The sequence below is a fragment of the Paralichthys olivaceus genome, chromosome 23 (genome assembly GCF_024713975.1).
Source record: "Paralichthys olivaceus isolate ysfri-2021 chromosome 23, ASM2471397v2, whole genome shotgun sequence".
Taxonomy (NCBI): domain Eukaryota; kingdom Metazoa; phylum Chordata; class Actinopteri; order Pleuronectiformes; family Paralichthyidae; genus Paralichthys; species Paralichthys olivaceus.
The window spans coordinates 3894223-3910528 of NC_091115.1; the positions used below are offsets into that span (position 1 = coordinate 3894223).

Sequence of the window (16306 nt, forward strand, 5' to 3'; positions counted from 1 at the left end):
TCAGGAAGCGCAGGGGCGGGCGCAGGTGAATCCGCGAAGTTTAAAGGACAGGAAGTTTTAGTAACTTAATTTCAAAGTAAAACAGGAAATGAAGGATGATACGCATTAACTTTATCTTGAGCTTTGGGGGATGTTACATGTTAAAACAGTGTCATGACAGCAAAGTGCATTTATGTCCAGAGTCTTTGTGTCTGTAATAGACACTAGTCTCGCGTTTTTATTTAAAACTAGGATTCTTTGCGTCTTGGCTTGTGGACAGTGAGGGTTGTCCATCGTGTAGTTTTTGCTTTGTCCTGCTAGCTAACAGACAAACCAGGGTGAAAATCTCATTATCTCATTGGCAAAAACACACAAACAAAAAATGACACCTCAAGGAAATAAAGTTGTTCTTCAATAACAAGAAACTGAACAGCTGAAAGTTAAACAGCGTTCCCTGCTGCCGCACCACTGAGACTTTTCCACATCGATGGATAGATCATTGATCCCAAGGGAAATTCAGGAGTTATCATTTCTGTTTGGGACCAATCTGTAAGGAAAAACTCGGTTCTACTAATCCAAACCTGGAAATACAGCTGCAATCATCATCGATACCACCTGACATCAGACGACTCGCCAAAGAGAAGCAATTCCAGACGACGCCTTGGAGAGGTTAGAGTGATATATATGTAATTATGTGTTCAATCATTTAGAATCACCCTCAAAGGTAAAAGGTTTGTGACCCCTGACCTATTGGTGCTGTTATCACCTCTTTTTGAAGCTCTACTTTGAGAGATTCAGTTTTAATAATACTTACATGGTGCATTTTTCATGTATGGTGTACATACGTGTGTGTGTGTGTGTGTGTGTTAGCGTTAATTAATTCCCAGGACTATAGCGCACACACCCATACACTCATTCTATGCACTAACAGGGTTTGTAATTTGAGACGTCAGGACTTGTTCCAGGCATGCTAAGACCTGGTTGCCGTGGGCGATGTCTCCACAAGGGAAGAATGATTATTTTTGATGAGGAGAGAAATGATTGATGTTAAACCTTCAGCAGGAGCGCATCAAGGGTTTTTGGGGGCCCTGGGCAAAAGTGCCAAACCAAAAATTCACCCTCACCTCAGGAAACGCTTGATACTAAACCACTCTTCAAATGATTCTCTCTTATTATCAAAATCATAGACCAAGTGCAGACTGTGTTCTATTGGCATGGGGCCTCATTAGGGGGCCTTCGACGGTGGTGTTGTTGCAGTCTCTTGTTATTCATGAACTGCTTATTATTTATATCCATTTTTTGTCTTTGTCATTTGTCTTATTTTATTTTGTTTTAGTCAAATCTTAGTGTCGATCATACATATTTTATTATCTTAACTTTCTGTTATTGTTGAATTCAAATGACCTTTGAATTTTATATAAATTGTATAAATTGTCGTTGCTATGGACTCATGTAAGCAGCCATTCTCCAGGGCCCCCCTCTCAGCTCGGGGCCCCTGCCACTTGTTTTGCCTGCCCTGCACCCCCTGCCCCTCAGTGTGCTTTATTTTCATTACAATGGTTCTCACATGTTTTCATGTCACGTCGGATCCTCACCCCCAAAGATTCATCTTTTAATCAGAGCCATATGTTTAGATTCTGTCAAGGTTTAATTGTGTATTTCAAAAACATGGTGAGAATAAATCCTGTAATTAACACGGTTATTTCTATACATTTTCTAATTGGCATGTGTACTGAGGGAAATCATATTAAATCATGATGAAACCTCACTCTGACAACAGTTGATTTACAGAATGGAAAAACGCCTTGGGGACACTCCTGGGTAAATGGCTCATGGGGAATGTCAGGCTTTATTCCCTTTGTATTCTGCTCCTTGTGAGGTGAGCCTATGGGAGTGAGGTGTCTGAGGCTGGTCGGGCCTCCCACTTCACCGGACAGAACTCCTGGGAGGTCAGGTGGAAAGCGGCAGGGGAGGAGGGCTCACGTACCCTGGGGTGGGTGTGGAAGCTGGTGGCAGATTCACCCGCTCAGAGAGAGAGAGGTGGAGGTAGATTCACACCTGCATGCTCGGGATGTCTTGGAGAGAATTTTTGCATCTACCTTGAGTCAGATTATAGAAGAAATTAGGGGCCAAAGTTAGCAACTAGTGATTTAAGAGATTTCAGAGTTCAGATATGGATTGATCTCGTGCTCTTTTCTCTTGGGAATAAGTGAGTTAGACCTGGGAAAAGAGGATTAAGTGTCATACTCTAAAATGCATCAATAGTAAGAAAGAAAGAAAGCACAGTGAAGTAAAAGAGGCCCATCTGCTGGCCAAAGGAGGAACAATATCCCCCTATTAAAAACTGCAGGCTGGACACAATAACATGAACTTCTCCAACTTCTCTGTCAAGGACTTTGTCACAACAGAAAAGGATGAAGGGATGAGCAGGATGGAAAGAAAAGGATGGGTAAAGAAAACTGAGACAAACAAAGCGTGATGGGTCGACCGGGAGTATAAACTGTATGATACTTTGATATTTTGCTGCAGTGCATACATTTATAATTGAATGTATTAAATGATCCACAAAAAGCAAACAAAACATGATATGACAGTAAAGTCTGTATATCAAGATTCACATTTGATTTTATGATCAACTTTGTCAAGTGTCACATGTGAAAACAGAATCATGAGAGGACACCACAGGATTTTCTGAATTGTCGAAAGTGCTGAATCTATATGTCTCTATTCTGTATTTCAAAAGTTGAGAATACAAATGCATGCACCCTCATCTTCTAGCCATCACATCACACAACACTGTGTCCTCACATCTAAAACCTGCAGATATACAAACATCAGAAATCTTTACCAAACCAACATCTTATGTTTTGTGCGTGGAGGAATTTTAATGAGCAGAGTGGTGTCTGATGAAGTGAAACTGACATCAATGCAGTGGTCAGTCAAGTGTAAAAGAGAAAAAACAAGCTGATAGAGTTTCCTCTGTTATTCTTCTCTCTGTTATCCTGAGGCCTGTTTGATCATTGGGTCCATGTATATATGAAAACTGTGAGGAAAAGAGTTGCTGAAATAAAAGAAGTTGAGCTTTACAGAGTTTTGTGTTGGTGAAAAGCCGCCCTCCTGCGGCCTGTGCAGCTGCCTCTTTCAAAACCCTGACCCCCCCCCCCCCTGTACCCGAAAAGGCCTCTATCAAGCTGCACAAGAATGCAAGTGCACATGCACACAAAACCCCCAGTTCAAATCAGGGACGTGTCGAGCCTCTAAACTGCTGTTTTTAGTTGCTGGAGCTTGTTCTGTGATTCCTCGAGCTGGGTGGGTGAGTGCTGCGAGCCAATGAGGGGAGCAGAATACATGCAGGAGAAAATGAGGGGAACAGTCGGGGAGAGGGTGCATGTTGTGGCAGGTGTTACCTCATCCTTCTGCAGCTTCACACTGATTCCAACTTGTGTCCAAAGGCTTTGCAGGATATAGAGGAGCGGTGGCTGCTGTTCGGAGGGAAAGCAGCAGAGGGAAGAGTGGTGCTGAGAGAGAAGCAGAGGTAAGAACTGAATCTTATCAGAACTCCAATTGAAAAGTTTAAACAAGCAGAGGAGCAAAGGAGACTTGTCAAATTGTCAGTGTGCAGCCACTCAGAGATGGAGAGGACACAGAGGAAGACAGAGGGAGACGGGAAGAAGGAGGAGACGGATGAGGAGGTGGTGCACCTCCGCAGACAGATAGGCCTCCTGCCCGCTGTGTCCTTAATCATCGGGACGGTGGTGGGCAGCGGCATCTTCATCGCACCCAAGGGCGTCCTGATGAACAGTGGGAGCGTGGGACTGTCTCTGCTGGTGTGGACGCTGAGCGGGATCCTCTCACTGTTTGGTAAGAGAAGCGAAAACATGTGGCTGTATTTTAAAACTGTTTGACACATACATCTTCCATCCACTGTGTTGATCTCGCTTAGAAACAAAACCTCCAGTAAACAACCGGTAACTTAACAGCCCTCTACATCAGTGGGCAGCAGATCTGTCAAGAAGTACCAAGTATAGTATTAAACTCATCCTATAGGTTCCACTGTATTTTCTATATGAGGCCTACAATGTTTTTTAATGTGATTGTGTCAGGTTACTCATCAAACATCTTTACAGAAGATATTTTTCCTCATCAGTGTGTGACAAAGTTCACTCTTGTCTGTTTCGTCAGGTGCTTTGTGCTTCGCTGAACTGGGCACCAGTTTTACAAAGTCAGGGGGTCAATACATTTACCTGCTGGAGACTCTGGGGCCGCTGCCTGCCTTCCTACGTCTCTGGATAGAGTTCTTATTCGTCAGGTTAGTTTTGACTCACAGTAGAACGCGTCCCGTTGAATTCAATAAAGTCAGATTTCACACACTCATAGATATAAGTCCCCTGAAAATGTCTGATTCTTTTTCAACAAAAAAAACTCATCCATATACACCATGTCTGGTGTCTATCCTAATGTCTGTTTGTACCATATTTATCTAATTATTATTTCATTATTATTATTTAAGATTGCTTCAATAACCTCTGAGGAAAACATAGCACTCTAACTTGCATTCGTGAGCTGGAAGCAAAGTAATTTTTGCTCTACTGTGCAGTTGTCTTGTCTTATGGTCTGAAAGACAATTCAAATTCACCCTGGATCTGGATTTTGTTTTGAATTGCACACACTCATAGACAGCAGTCCCCTAAATGTGCCTCATGGATCCGCCCTTTTTCTCTGGATTCACACCAAACCTTACATAAGTTCTTTCTTGGTCCATGTCTCCTCCTTAATTCCACAAGGTTTTGTAGAAAGCCCTTAAACAGTTGTTGCATAATTCCACAGCCAACAACCAAAACACATAAAACTTAAGCTCCTCTGCTGACATAGTGACAAATGTATTTCCCCCCACAGACCGGCCGTGGCTGCCTACGTGTCGCTGGCGTTTGGCCGCTATGTGGTGGAGCCCTTCTTTGAACCTTGTGAGCCTCCCATGGGGCTTATCAGACTTATCAGCGTCCTCGGAGTGAGTGAGTGGTTTTATACGACCTCCTTCTAACCACAATGCCATCATACGGCTCTAAATGATCTCTGATAAAGATCCATAAACTCTTCTTTTACCAGTCGTTTGTCTTTGTGTCTGCGCAGCATTCGTCACGGTGGTCAACTGCTGGAGCGTGACCTTCGCCTATCGCACCCAGGTCGTCTTGACTTTCGTTAAGATGTTTGCTCTGGTCCTCATCATCGTCCCTGGTTTCATTGCAATTGGCAAAGGTGAGAGGATGTAATTGTTCCCTGTGAGGATACAGGCAGATTTATGAGTTGTCGATGACACTCAGTTACTTTTCTCTCTTCTTCTGTGTCTGTTTCTTTCCAGGACAAACAGAAAACTTCCAGAACGGGTTTGAGGTCGACTTATTAACATTGGATAGGTTGCCATTGGCCTTCTATAATGGTCTATATGCCTATGGTGGATGGTAAGTTCACTGACATGTGCACTGGTCCAAATTCCTTTTTTATTTTACTTCTATAAGGTACAAAAATACCTACAATCACTAAGATGATATAGACGCAACAATCAGAACTCTGTGATTCTGAGTTTTCTGTTTCTCCTTCAGGTTTTATCTGAACTGTGTCACAGAAGAGGTCATTAACCCAAACAGGTATTTTACATTCAACATAATTTCTCTGTGGTTCAGAGACTGTGAAGATGGACGACATATTCACATGTCACTACAGTTTCATAATCAACCTGAAAAAGATTTTTACACATCTCATAATAACAGAGATCTCTAACTTGATGTTTTTGTGTGCAGCGCTATTTGCTATGTGCCATATTTTCCATAAAGTTGTTACCATCCAAACGAACAGTCTGACCTCATAGTTTCAGCTTGGTTGTGTACCTGTCAATCAGAACCTGTTTTTGTGGTGAGATAAAATTCCTGGGTCCTCTGTGTGAATCGTGTCTCATCAGAAACATCCCTCTGGCCATAAGCAGCTCCATGGTGACAGTGACGGTCCTTTACGTGCTCACTAACGTGGCGTACTACACCATGATGACGCCCGCTGAGCTCCTGCTGTCTGACGCTGTGGCTGTGGTCAGTGATCAGAAATCGAAAGGCTAAATCTGGACCAAACAGATCAACTGTTGTACGTTGTTGACCAGTGTTTGTCTGCTCCTGTGTCTCTGCAGACGTTTGCCAACCGTGCCATCCAGGCCATTGCTCCCGTGATCCCGGTCCTTGTGGCCCTGTCGTGCCTCGGAGCTCTCAATGGGGGCTTGTTTGGATCACCAAGGTAATCTGGAGGCAGAGAGATGATTATTATCCTTCCTCGTGTCTGTGTTTGGGCTGACAGCCTGATTATAAGATGTGCTCGCTCTTTGTGTTGCAGGATGCTGTTTGTGGGAGGCAGGGAGGGTCACTGGCCCCTGATCTTTTCCATGATTCACGTCCGCAGGAGGACACCTTTGCCTGCTGTGCTGTTTCAGGTAAAATGAGTTCAACGCACTGAACACAGGAGGGTTTCAAGGGACTTTGGGGGCCTCAGGCAAAAGTAACATTTTTGCGATTTACATCAGAGTATCTTGTGACTGCTTTTTTTGAATTTAGTAGTAGTAGTAGTATTGCTACTGTTATTATTATGACACTTAGTATGGTAATGTCATTATAGCTGCGTTGTCTGTCTTCAGTACCCCTTGGCGATGTTGATGATATTCAACGGTGAGATCTACCAGCTCATCAACTTCGTCTCCTTCTCTCGCTGGTTCTTCATCGCCTTGACAACCCTGGGGATGCTCATCCATCGTCATCGCTTCCCTCTCCTCCCGAGACCCTTCAAGGTTCGAGTGCATCGTGCTGACCGGCAGAGCTTTTTCACTCTTTCACTCCTCTCTGTACCCTGACCCCGACCGATCACTGTCATCACATTTGCTCTTTCCCGCCAAACCCACAGGTGCCCGTGCTCATCGCGGTCATCTTCACGGTGGCTTGTTTCTTCATCGTGGGTATGTCTCTGTATTCTGACCCCTGGAACACAGGGTGGAGCTGCATTCTCACACTGACCGGAGTCCCAGTTTACTACGTGACCGTCCACCGCTTCTGTTTGCCCAAGAGGTGTAGACGCATCTTCAGTGAGTCACGTGATCTGCCACCTTATCATTGCTGGGAGTTGAATGAATGTTGTTTTATATGTTTTTAACATATGTGAAAGAAATGAAAGAAGCTTTGCTTAAGCTTATCCGTTTTACAATTAACAGTTTCAAATTTGAAAATGCTTCAGCAATGAGGTCCGATATGTTATATTGTGTCGAGATGAAAAATGTACCCAGGTTTCTTTTCTGTTAAAGAAAATACAAACAATAATGAACATAGTTCAGACAATACAATAGGCCATTGTTTTAACCTTGTGCTCGGTGCTGCCAGACTGGAGGCTGTTGGATTTAGACTAGAGGTAAGAAAGGCAGCTATGAAAAGCCGTCTCAGCTTTTGTATAATTCAGATTCTCTTTCTTCTACTTCCGCAGATTTCTGCAGCAAGCAGCTGCAGATCCTTCTGGAAGTGGCTCAACAGGAAATCCAGACATACTGAGGATACTAGAGCTAGAGAATAGTCTGTATTTAAAGATGGACGACCAGCTCCACTTCCTCCAACCATCCAGAAATTAAGCCAAATTATCGCTGCCATCTTGCAAAGTAGCGATCATGGGATTGAGACGAGGTATCGTGAGGTCCCGCCAATACACACGCTCGACCAATCACGAGTCAGTCTCAGCTGTCAATCATTAAATTTCCCCCAGTTTATAATAGCATCAAACACCTGAACAGTGTGATGAGAACTAACTAAACTGACAGAAACCATCTTTGAGAAAAATACCTACTCCCTGTTATTAATCATGTGAGTGGAAAGTTTTACAACTTTTAGAGACATTGGACATGATCTAAAACTTCTTTAGACTAACCAAACATTCTTCACCTTCCATGCAGCTCGTTTGAATATATACAAGTGTATTCCGATTCTACTTCCAGTAAATTCTTGATAATATATCACAATGAAATGGCATTATTTCAATATTTAAAAAGGTAGCATGGCTGGATTGTGATTGGTTTTTAGGTGTAATATGTGGTTATCAGGTGGAGGATCTTGTTTTTGTGTGAGTGTGGAGATGCAAACGCTGAATGTAATCACAGTGCAGGTGGACATAAGCCACTGGACTTTCTTATCAATTAGTTTTTTTTAAATATGTTAAAAGTAAGTCCAAGCAAGTCCAGTGGTCAACGTCCACTTGTTCAACGTCCTGTAGACACGATGATCTGGAAGACTGAGAACCTTCACAGGTATAAACACCCACAGCTTTATTGTACAGTCATATACAAACACCAAGAAGGCACATGAAGCTCTTACAGCTGTTTGCTCGAGGCCACAACATTCTGATTCCTGCAACTGCAAACACATCAAGTTACTGCAATTTAAGTCTCGTGTGTAAACACAACACACTTGATACTTAGTGATTATTTTGGGAAATCTTTCAAACAAAAAAAGTACACATCCCATTCTATCCTCTGAAGATGGTTCTGCAAGATGATTGGAAACTGATTTTCCCTGTTTTCCTGTTTGTGCTACATGATCATTTTAAAAAGGCAGTGTGTGTCCTTATTGAAAACACAATCTGTGCTTTACAGATACAACATATGAAGCATTTTGTTTCCAAAGATGTGAAATGTTCAAAAATCCCTCTTGCTGATAAAAAGTGCCCTGAAGATAGATACTAACAAACTGAGGAACCATTACTGTGACGACTTGAGATTTAAATGTTTTTACAATAAACATACAGAGACAATCCTATTGCTGTTTGTGCTGTTTGTTTTTTTTATTACCAACAATTCTACATCACAAGCTAAAAGTCTAAAAGCTGATTCCAGGAGGCCGACTGAACCGCCTCGCTGGCGGATCAAGCAGTAATATAAATGTCTTAACATTTACATATGTAAAAAGCTAAATTATATATTAAAATGTGCAAATCAACATACATATACACTTTGACATACTTCTCTTCTCTAGATTCCTTTGCAAGGACAGTCGGATTCAACAGGAAGGATAGAAGATAAAAGAAAACAGGACTGTGTGGAAAAATTAAAAGTGACACTGAGGAGGTTAATGAATGACGCAAAAATGGAGATTCGCGCCAGAGGCGGAGAGGAAATGTGACCTACTTGTTAACATTCTAAGCGACCCTGTCAATCATTCTGTAATAAAGGTTCTGATTATAAACGGCAAAAAAAGCAAAGCAGCTGCAAAAGTAAGATAATTCAAATTAACAACCACAGACACTGGATGGAAGGATGCATCCCTTACATTAAAACTGCAATTTGTAAACTTAAGCACAATCGAACTCCAGCAGACGTGGCAGCATGGAGAGTTGCTTCTCTTCAGTTATACTTTAGTGTTTTTGCAGTGAAATCAAATCAGGCAGAATAAATATAAAGTCAAGTGCTAAATTTCTGCTGTCAACCAGACAAACAGCGTAAAGGTTTTTTGGTTCTCTGTCAAATTCCCACAAGTCGATGGATAATAACTTCAAACCATATAAATAACAGTTATTTAAATCCAAATATTTCCAAATTCGTAAAAAAATTATTATCCCAGGTGGAACATTTTAATTTTCTAGTTAATTAGTAACTTCTTGTACATTTGCACCTGCTTTGCTGTTTCTGTTGCAGCTATCCAAACCATAGTGTTACTGCCATGTGATGAATAGAAAATATTTCCGGCCCTCCAGCTACTTAAACTGTGGAATGAACTCGGACCAGCTGATGTTGGCCATACCCAGGTCGTCATCGTCCAGACAGGAGAAGCTAATGTCCACCAGTATCTTGCTCAAGCTGTCATTCATGGTATCGAGGACGAGACCCTCTGTGATCGAGCGGTTAACGGGTGTGCCACCTCCTGCCTGGAGCAGCTCTCTGGAGCAGCTGCTCTGGTGGCCTTCGATGGGAGAGTCAGCTGGTCCTGTGACTCTGGAGGGAGCTGATGTGAGCAGCTCTCTGGGGGAGTTAAACAGGGGCCAGTCTTTAAATGGGGTGCTGCTGAAGCTGAATGTGGTGTAGTCGTGGCGGGGGGTGACGGCGGGACCACCCGGTGTGCGAATGGGGCTGAAATCCAGGAGGTTCTGGCTCCCTTTCCCCACAGGGGTCACCTTCCAGGGCTCCGGTATGGAGTTAGAGGGGGGCTTGCTGGGGGTGGAGGAGGTCAGTTGGCTGTTACTTTTTATGGGGGTCTTGAAGGAGAACTCCCGTTCGGGGCTGTGCTGCTCATGCTGCTGCTCGTCTACCTCAGTGTCTTGCATGTCGTGGAAAATGGAAGCATCGGAGGCGACGCCAGAGTCAAAGAAAGTGTTTTCAGGACAGAGGAGTACGGGCTCCTCGTGAACAGAGCGAATCAGACGCTGTTTGCGCCTGGAGCGGCTGGCTTGACTTTTTGGCGGGGCTTTGGGAGTCTCGCATTTAACCGGAACACATACCGGCTCCTCCTTTATCTCCCTCGGATGGTCCTCGTTCTTCTCAGGATACAGAACCACAGCTGGAGCGTCACTTTTTGTCACCTGTCAGACAAACATACCATTTAATTCACACACGTTTTAACAGAGAAATGTGAAATCTGTCCCGCACCAACCAATATTTCTCCCATATGACTTAAATGCTGAAATCGTGTGTTTGGATTCATCCATCATTCTGGGGTGCACTGCAGAGACTTTACCTTAGGGGCTATCCGCACTCTCTTGGTTCCTCGTGAAATGTTCCGTTTCTGCTGCGAGGATAACAGGGGAAACGGGGCCGACGAGGACGGCAGGTAGACAGAGGATGTGACTGGGAGCTGGATCGGGACCAAGTACGAGTCGGTTCGAGGGAGGAGAGGTTTCATCTTTCTCTCTGAACGGAGAGAAGACAGCAACAAATCAGAGGAGGACATTTTAAAAATATTAACATTTCTGTCCATTTGCCTGCTTCAATCTGCTGTCCCCGTCTCCCCAGTTAACTGTACTTAAGTCCTGTCCGTCCGTGTTAACTCACCAGAGCCGTTTTGTGTCTTTCGTGCATCAGGAAGCAACTTCTTCTGTTGCTGTGAAAAAAAAAGAACAAAATAATTACATCCCTTTACTGTGCCCTCTAACTTTTGACCATACATTACTGACAACCTGTGAAAAGAGCACAACTTCTCTTATGTCTGTCCCTACTTTGCACATGTTTCAGTGTGCATGTCCACTGAAAGCAGACTAGTCCATCACTGTGAAATCTGCCTCTCTGCTGTTCATGCCATCTCCCCCTGCAACAAAAAGTTTTCTCTCCTAAACTCTGAGGTTTCCACTGCATTCGTTGGATCTTCTGACTTTTCTGTCTCTTCATCTGCTGCCTGACTGAAAAGCTGAAAACTGTTCCTGGAGAGCTGAAAGTAGAGTAAACCAGTCTTACTTGATGGGGAAATAAAAGCATTGGCACTGGGACAGGAGCCGTCATTGGGTCACTACCAGGCTGTGGAGAGGGGTGTGAAGGGAGAAGGGGAAAATACAGACAATGGAAAACATTGAAATCCAAAATTAGTCGAAGGTGACATAAAGTTTTATAACTGCAAAACCATGGATAACAATGATGACGCTTTAGTGAAAAGTTGTGCTCACCTTGTAAATCTGATCAAGAGTGAGACATCGATTTGCCTCAGGCCGGATGGTCCAGAAAGAAACTTTACCATCCAGGGACGTGTCACGAATGAACATGTCATGCAGAGAGAGGTTATGGCGGATGGAATTCTATAATAATAGATAAGAACAATCTTTAATGCATGTTTCTTTGTCATCCGTTGTGGTATATGTGGCCCTGAATTACAGATTGTATTCTTTAGTTCTATAGTACCTTCCATCCTGGTTTGGCCACCTCTCTAAAGTAAGGGAAGTGGTCCTCGATCCAAGTGTAAATCTCTTTCAGCGTCATCCTTCTGTTCTTCTGACTGTTGATGGCAAACTGGATCATGGCCATGTAGGAGTATGGTGGCCTCTCTGACATGGGTTGTTGAACAGCATCTTTATTGGCTGGTTTATCGTGTGCCTGTAGAGAAAAGGAATTAAAACACAGAGAAGACTATAAAATGGTGCCCAACAGAGATTTCTACTGAATCTCACACGTGTAAAATGTGATTTCTCGGGGAGGTTCATAAATGAGCAAAATAAACTTGTAGGTGTCTAGTTTGCGTGACTGGACATTATTTCACTCGTTACCACCATAAAAACTGAAACTGATGTTGGTTTTCTTACATTTTTTTTGACTATTTGAAATATTAAACATTTGAAAATAAAATACCTCAGACAAAACGTTTAATTCCGTGATCATCAATTAATATCCAATCTAGCAGCAGCATTTTCTACAGTCCACATTCCATGCAGACCAATGTTAATCACATGCTGTGTTAGCATTTCAGATGCAGACAGTTAAAGGACAGTGTTGAGTCACGCCTGAGATCAGAGTTCCTCCCACAGAAGCAGCTGTTGACACACCAACATTAACTAACTAATGAGAAGCAGCAGCTGACCTGAAGAGCTTGTACATCTGGGTCTCGGTTCTCTTTGCCGGTCACCTGCTTGGGAGCAGCTGGATCCAGGGTAGATGTGCTCATTCTGCCCAGCCACTGAATGTTGGTGAGGCTGTCGTCTAAAGGGCGACAATCCAGTTCCTTGTTCACTAAAAAGAAAATAACTAAAAACATTAGGGCTTAAACAAAGAAGATAATAAGAATAATGTGAAAAAATAATCTTAGATCCTTACATGATTTAATTCCAGAGAGCGGTTTAGCATCAGGGGATTTGTGCATAGGTTCCACTTTCACTGGTTGTCCATCTGGACTTACTGTGGAGATGCCATCCACTTCAGCAGCAGTCTGACAAAAGGATCCATTGCTGCAGCTGCTGTTCTCACTCAGAAGGATGAACTTGTTAGGTCCCTGGGCGCCACACTCTTTGCCTTTGGCAGTGAGGGCCCCGATGACACTTTGCAGGTCGGCTGTCTTGGAGATGACGACGACCTGAGTGTCAGACAAAGAGGGGTGATTCATGATGCGGACCCCGGCAGGGAAGCACCGGCTCGCATCCGGTTTCGTGGATTCTTCCGAGCCCGACGCAGCGAACTGGCTTTGTGATGCAGCTGCTGTTGTTGCATCATTTTGCTGAAAGGGCAGCTTCCTTCTTTTGAGGATCAGGGGTCTCCTTGGGCTCTGTCTCATGGTCAGCAGATCATTGAAAAGCTGCTTGTTCTTCACTGGAATTCTGTACAAAGCAAAAGCACAAATAGTTGACGCAGAAATACATATTGTCACAAAGACGGCTAAACAATAACTCTCAGTAACTTGTTTCTAAATATATGTTTGACCTAACTCCTCTACAATATTACTGACATGCTCATTGAATACACACAATGCAGGTTAACATGTCCTCACAATAATAAATAAACAATGAAGTTGATCCCTCCATTTAACATGATGCTGAATCAATATATTTCCATTCTTCTCCATTTCTACTATAATGATTTGTGTCTAATTCGATTTTATTCTACGTTTTTGCTTTTTAACATGAAGCACATCGAGTCACATATGAAATGTGCTAAATAAATAAACTTGGCATCTCATCTTCACCAACTAGTTTAACCGGTAGATTAACGTTTACCTGCTGGTGGAGTCGGTACGAAGCTACTTGCTCGCTAGCTGCTAGCCTGGTTTCAGAGCTTTGCTCCTTTTCGCTGATTGATTTAGAAACGAAGAAAAAACTAAATCCTCACTGGAAAAGAAATAAACACATAAAGGTTCAAATGGACCCAGAGATGAGACTCGGCTCCTCGTCGCTCGTATTTCAGCTCCTCGGCTCTGGACAAGTTTCTGTTTCCGTGAATCAGTTGATCCAGAACAACAGACGTTATTATTAGTGACGTGTTTTGTTTAACGTTTTCTGCCAAAAACCCACATTGAATAAAGACAATCAGGACAACAAAGAGATCCACAAACACCCTTCGATGTGAGGACGTGTCGGTTTGTGCAGCTGCTTCGTGTAGGCTACGAGGGGCGGTGCAATCATACATAATTACCTTTTTTTTTTAATCTCACCGAGTGATGTATTGTTTACTTAAACCACGCCGAATCACACAACTCCGTGTAATTGTTGATAAAACGTCACAAAATGTTTGCATTACCGTGCACAAGCGAGTAGGATGTGGCGAAAACGTTAAAATAGCAAGTTTCGGAGATTGAATTCAATACGAGATTAATCGGTGGAACGACGGCGACACATCGTGCCGCTGAATGCATGAAACGACCTCTCGTGTCTCCGTACGCCTGAATGAATCGCTGGTTACGAGCTGCTGCAACAAGATAGCCGACATTACAGCTTTCTCTTAATGTGACAGGGATGCTAGGGTTAGCAACGTTAGCAAGGAGGCCAGTCGCCTGCGCTATTGTGACGAACGGAGACAAACCTTCACATTACTGCGATGATTCGGGTTCTTCCGCTCGACCTGCTGCCGCTGCCGGTGATTAGAGTCTGTGTTTTCATTCAGCGTGGAGTCCGATAATCCAGATAATCCATGATATGAGTAGAAGAAAGCACCTTCTTTTATTTACATGTCGTCTGCAGGAGCCCGGAGACGTTTTTGAATTTTGGCGCTGCCCCCGTCCCGCTGTGATCACGTGGCGCGGAACTCCACCAATGGCAGCTCGACGGGAAGAACGCGGCGCAGCCAATCGGAGACGAGGATGCAGGAAACCGGGAAATGATTTGTAACGCGAGGAAAGCGAAACAAAAAAAAAGTTAAACAGAGTTAAACAACAACAACAACGGAGTGATCCACTTCACACGCATGTGTGTTAGCGACATGCGATGACGCGTGTGTCTCATGTAAGGAACCAAACGAAGGTAAGTTTAATATTCAGGCTTTAACTACGATTGGAAACGTAAACAGCGTAAACAGCTGATTGTGCACGCACGGTGTTGTGTCGGTGTGCAAAATGTTTTAACGGGGTTTTTATCTGTGTTTTCATTCACCCAGCTGGACGGGAATGATTTCTATTAATGCCCCGTAAAGCCTCAAAGACTGGGAAGCCTCCATTGCTGTTTCTGGAGCGACCACTGAACGGAGCCAGACTCCAGAATGTGCCCGATGTGCGAGCAGCTCTTCAACCCAAAGAGTTCTTCACAGAGACTCAAGCACACAGCAGCTCCACTCTTAATTCATGGGTAAGTTGTTGATATGAGCTTTCTGTGCAGTCATTTTCACCGCTTAATATGAATATTATATGATTTTAAATCTTTCAGGTAAGCCCACAATTTGACACCTCACTCGCAGCTGCACTTCCAGCAAGAAGAGGGAGGAGGAAATGTCATTCTACCACAAGCATCCTTGACCGTAGCAGTCAGCTGTCCAGGAAAACCAGTGTGTGCAAGTTCCCCTCATTATCGTTCCAGACAAGGTCAAGAGACCATCAACCGAAGAGCACACGCGCAAAGAAAGCCACAGAGTCGGCTGTTGTGTCTGATGCAGGAGATCAGCCACATGGATCATGCCGAATCAAAAAGGCAGTTTCAAGTGCACAGCACATAGACACACCAAAGAGACAGTCTGCCTCAAGAAGGACAAAGAAAGTGGAGAGAGTTTCTGATGGTGCAGCATCCACTAGCAGATGTGTTGACCCAGCTGAAGCCTCATCTGTTCGAGGGGAGAGATGCACAATTCAAGCAGACGCTGCTTCAACACCTGCCGCTGCTGAGTTTAGCAGCATCGGTCCAGCACCTGATGTGGACACTCCAAAACTGATACAAGAAGGGAGCAGTTGTCCCTATTCCCCCTCCATACACTTGCTACAGGCTCATTCACCGCCAAGTAATCAGCCACCTGACATTTTGGTGGCTAACACACCAGAGGAGGATTATGGTTTGAAGGTGACATGGAGGAAGAGGAAGGGTCTGATGCTGCTGTTAAAAGAGCGAGGTCATCTCTCTGATTCACATGTGTTCATTCACAGCTGATGTTTAGGTTTGGTGAGAAGAGAATCAGGCAATAATGTCAACGGAGAAGAAACACCTGTAATCCACTGGACAACTTCTGTGATCAGAATTCTCTATGAAGCATTTTACTGAACTGAATTGAGCTTCTGCCTCATAAAATGCTTGTCCCACAGGACGTTACTGACTGTTTTCTATTTATTTTGATTCAATTAAATGAAAAGCCAAGGAGGTAATGAAATAACCGCCTCACCCATCCTGTCTGTATAAGAGTGAAATCAAATGCCTAATAAATCAGATTATAGGTCTAATTACT

The 16306-nt window shown here is 43.6% G+C and overlaps 3 protein-coding genes across 7 annotated transcripts; 2 read left to right on the forward strand and 1 right to left on the reverse strand.

Moving 5' to 3' along the window:
- The first annotated feature begins 385 nt into the window (after nt 1-385).
- LOC109632829 (cystine/glutamate transporter) lies at nt 386-8804 on the forward strand. 3 transcript variants are annotated; one of them, XM_020092311.2, is made up of 14 exons: nt 386-648; nt 3432-3514; nt 3595-3840; nt 4162-4288; nt 4876-4991; nt 5110-5235; nt 5339-5438; nt 5580-5624; nt 5936-6059; nt 6155-6258; nt 6355-6451; nt 6653-6802; nt 6916-7093; nt 7486-8804. In XM_020092311.2, exons 3-14 carry the CDS (start codon nt 3612-3614, stop codon nt 7548-7550), a joined length of 1461 nt encoding a protein of 486 aa, XP_019947870.2. In that variant the 5' UTR covers nt 386-648; nt 3432-3514; nt 3595-3611; the 3' UTR covers nt 7551-8804. The 3 variants fall into 3 exon arrangements, with proteins under 3 accessions (XP_019947870.2, XP_069375458.1, XP_069375457.1); XM_069519357.1 differs by having other exon boundaries at nt 3602-3840; XM_069519356.1 differs by lacking the exon at nt 386-648 and having other exon boundaries at nt 3310-3514; nt 3602-3840.
- Nucleotides 8286-14698, reverse strand: foxm1 (forkhead box M1). 3 transcript variants are annotated; one of them, XM_020092309.2, is made up of 9 exons: nt 14468-14698; nt 12773-13269; nt 12540-12688; nt 11867-12058; nt 11635-11763; nt 11429-11488; nt 11030-11078; nt 10716-10888; nt 8286-10560 (listed from the first exon to the last, which is right to left on the reverse strand). In XM_020092309.2, the coding sequence occupies exons 2-9, from the start codon at nt 13224-13226 to the stop codon at nt 9739-9741; spliced, it is 2028 nt and encodes a 675-aa protein (XP_019947868.2). In that variant the 5' UTR covers nt 13227-13269; nt 14468-14698; the 3' UTR covers nt 8286-9738. The 3 variants fall into 3 exon arrangements, with proteins under 3 accessions (XP_019947868.2, XP_019947869.2, XP_069375446.1); XM_020092310.2 differs by lacking the exon at nt 14468-14698 and adding an exon at nt 13666-13847; XM_069519345.1 differs by lacking the exon at nt 11429-11488.
- Nucleotides 14699-14763: 65 nt separating this feature from the next.
- On the forward strand, nt 14764-16301 carry rhno1 (RAD9-HUS1-RAD1 interacting nuclear orphan 1). The gene is made up of 3 exons (XM_020092312.2): nt 14764-14904; nt 15038-15225; nt 15304-16301. The coding sequence occupies exons 2-3, from the start codon at nt 15061-15063 to the stop codon at nt 16012-16014; spliced, it is 876 nt and encodes a 291-aa protein (XP_019947871.2). The 5' UTR covers nt 14764-14904; nt 15038-15060; the 3' UTR covers nt 16015-16301.
- The last annotated feature ends 5 nt before the right edge of the window (nt 16302-16306 follow it).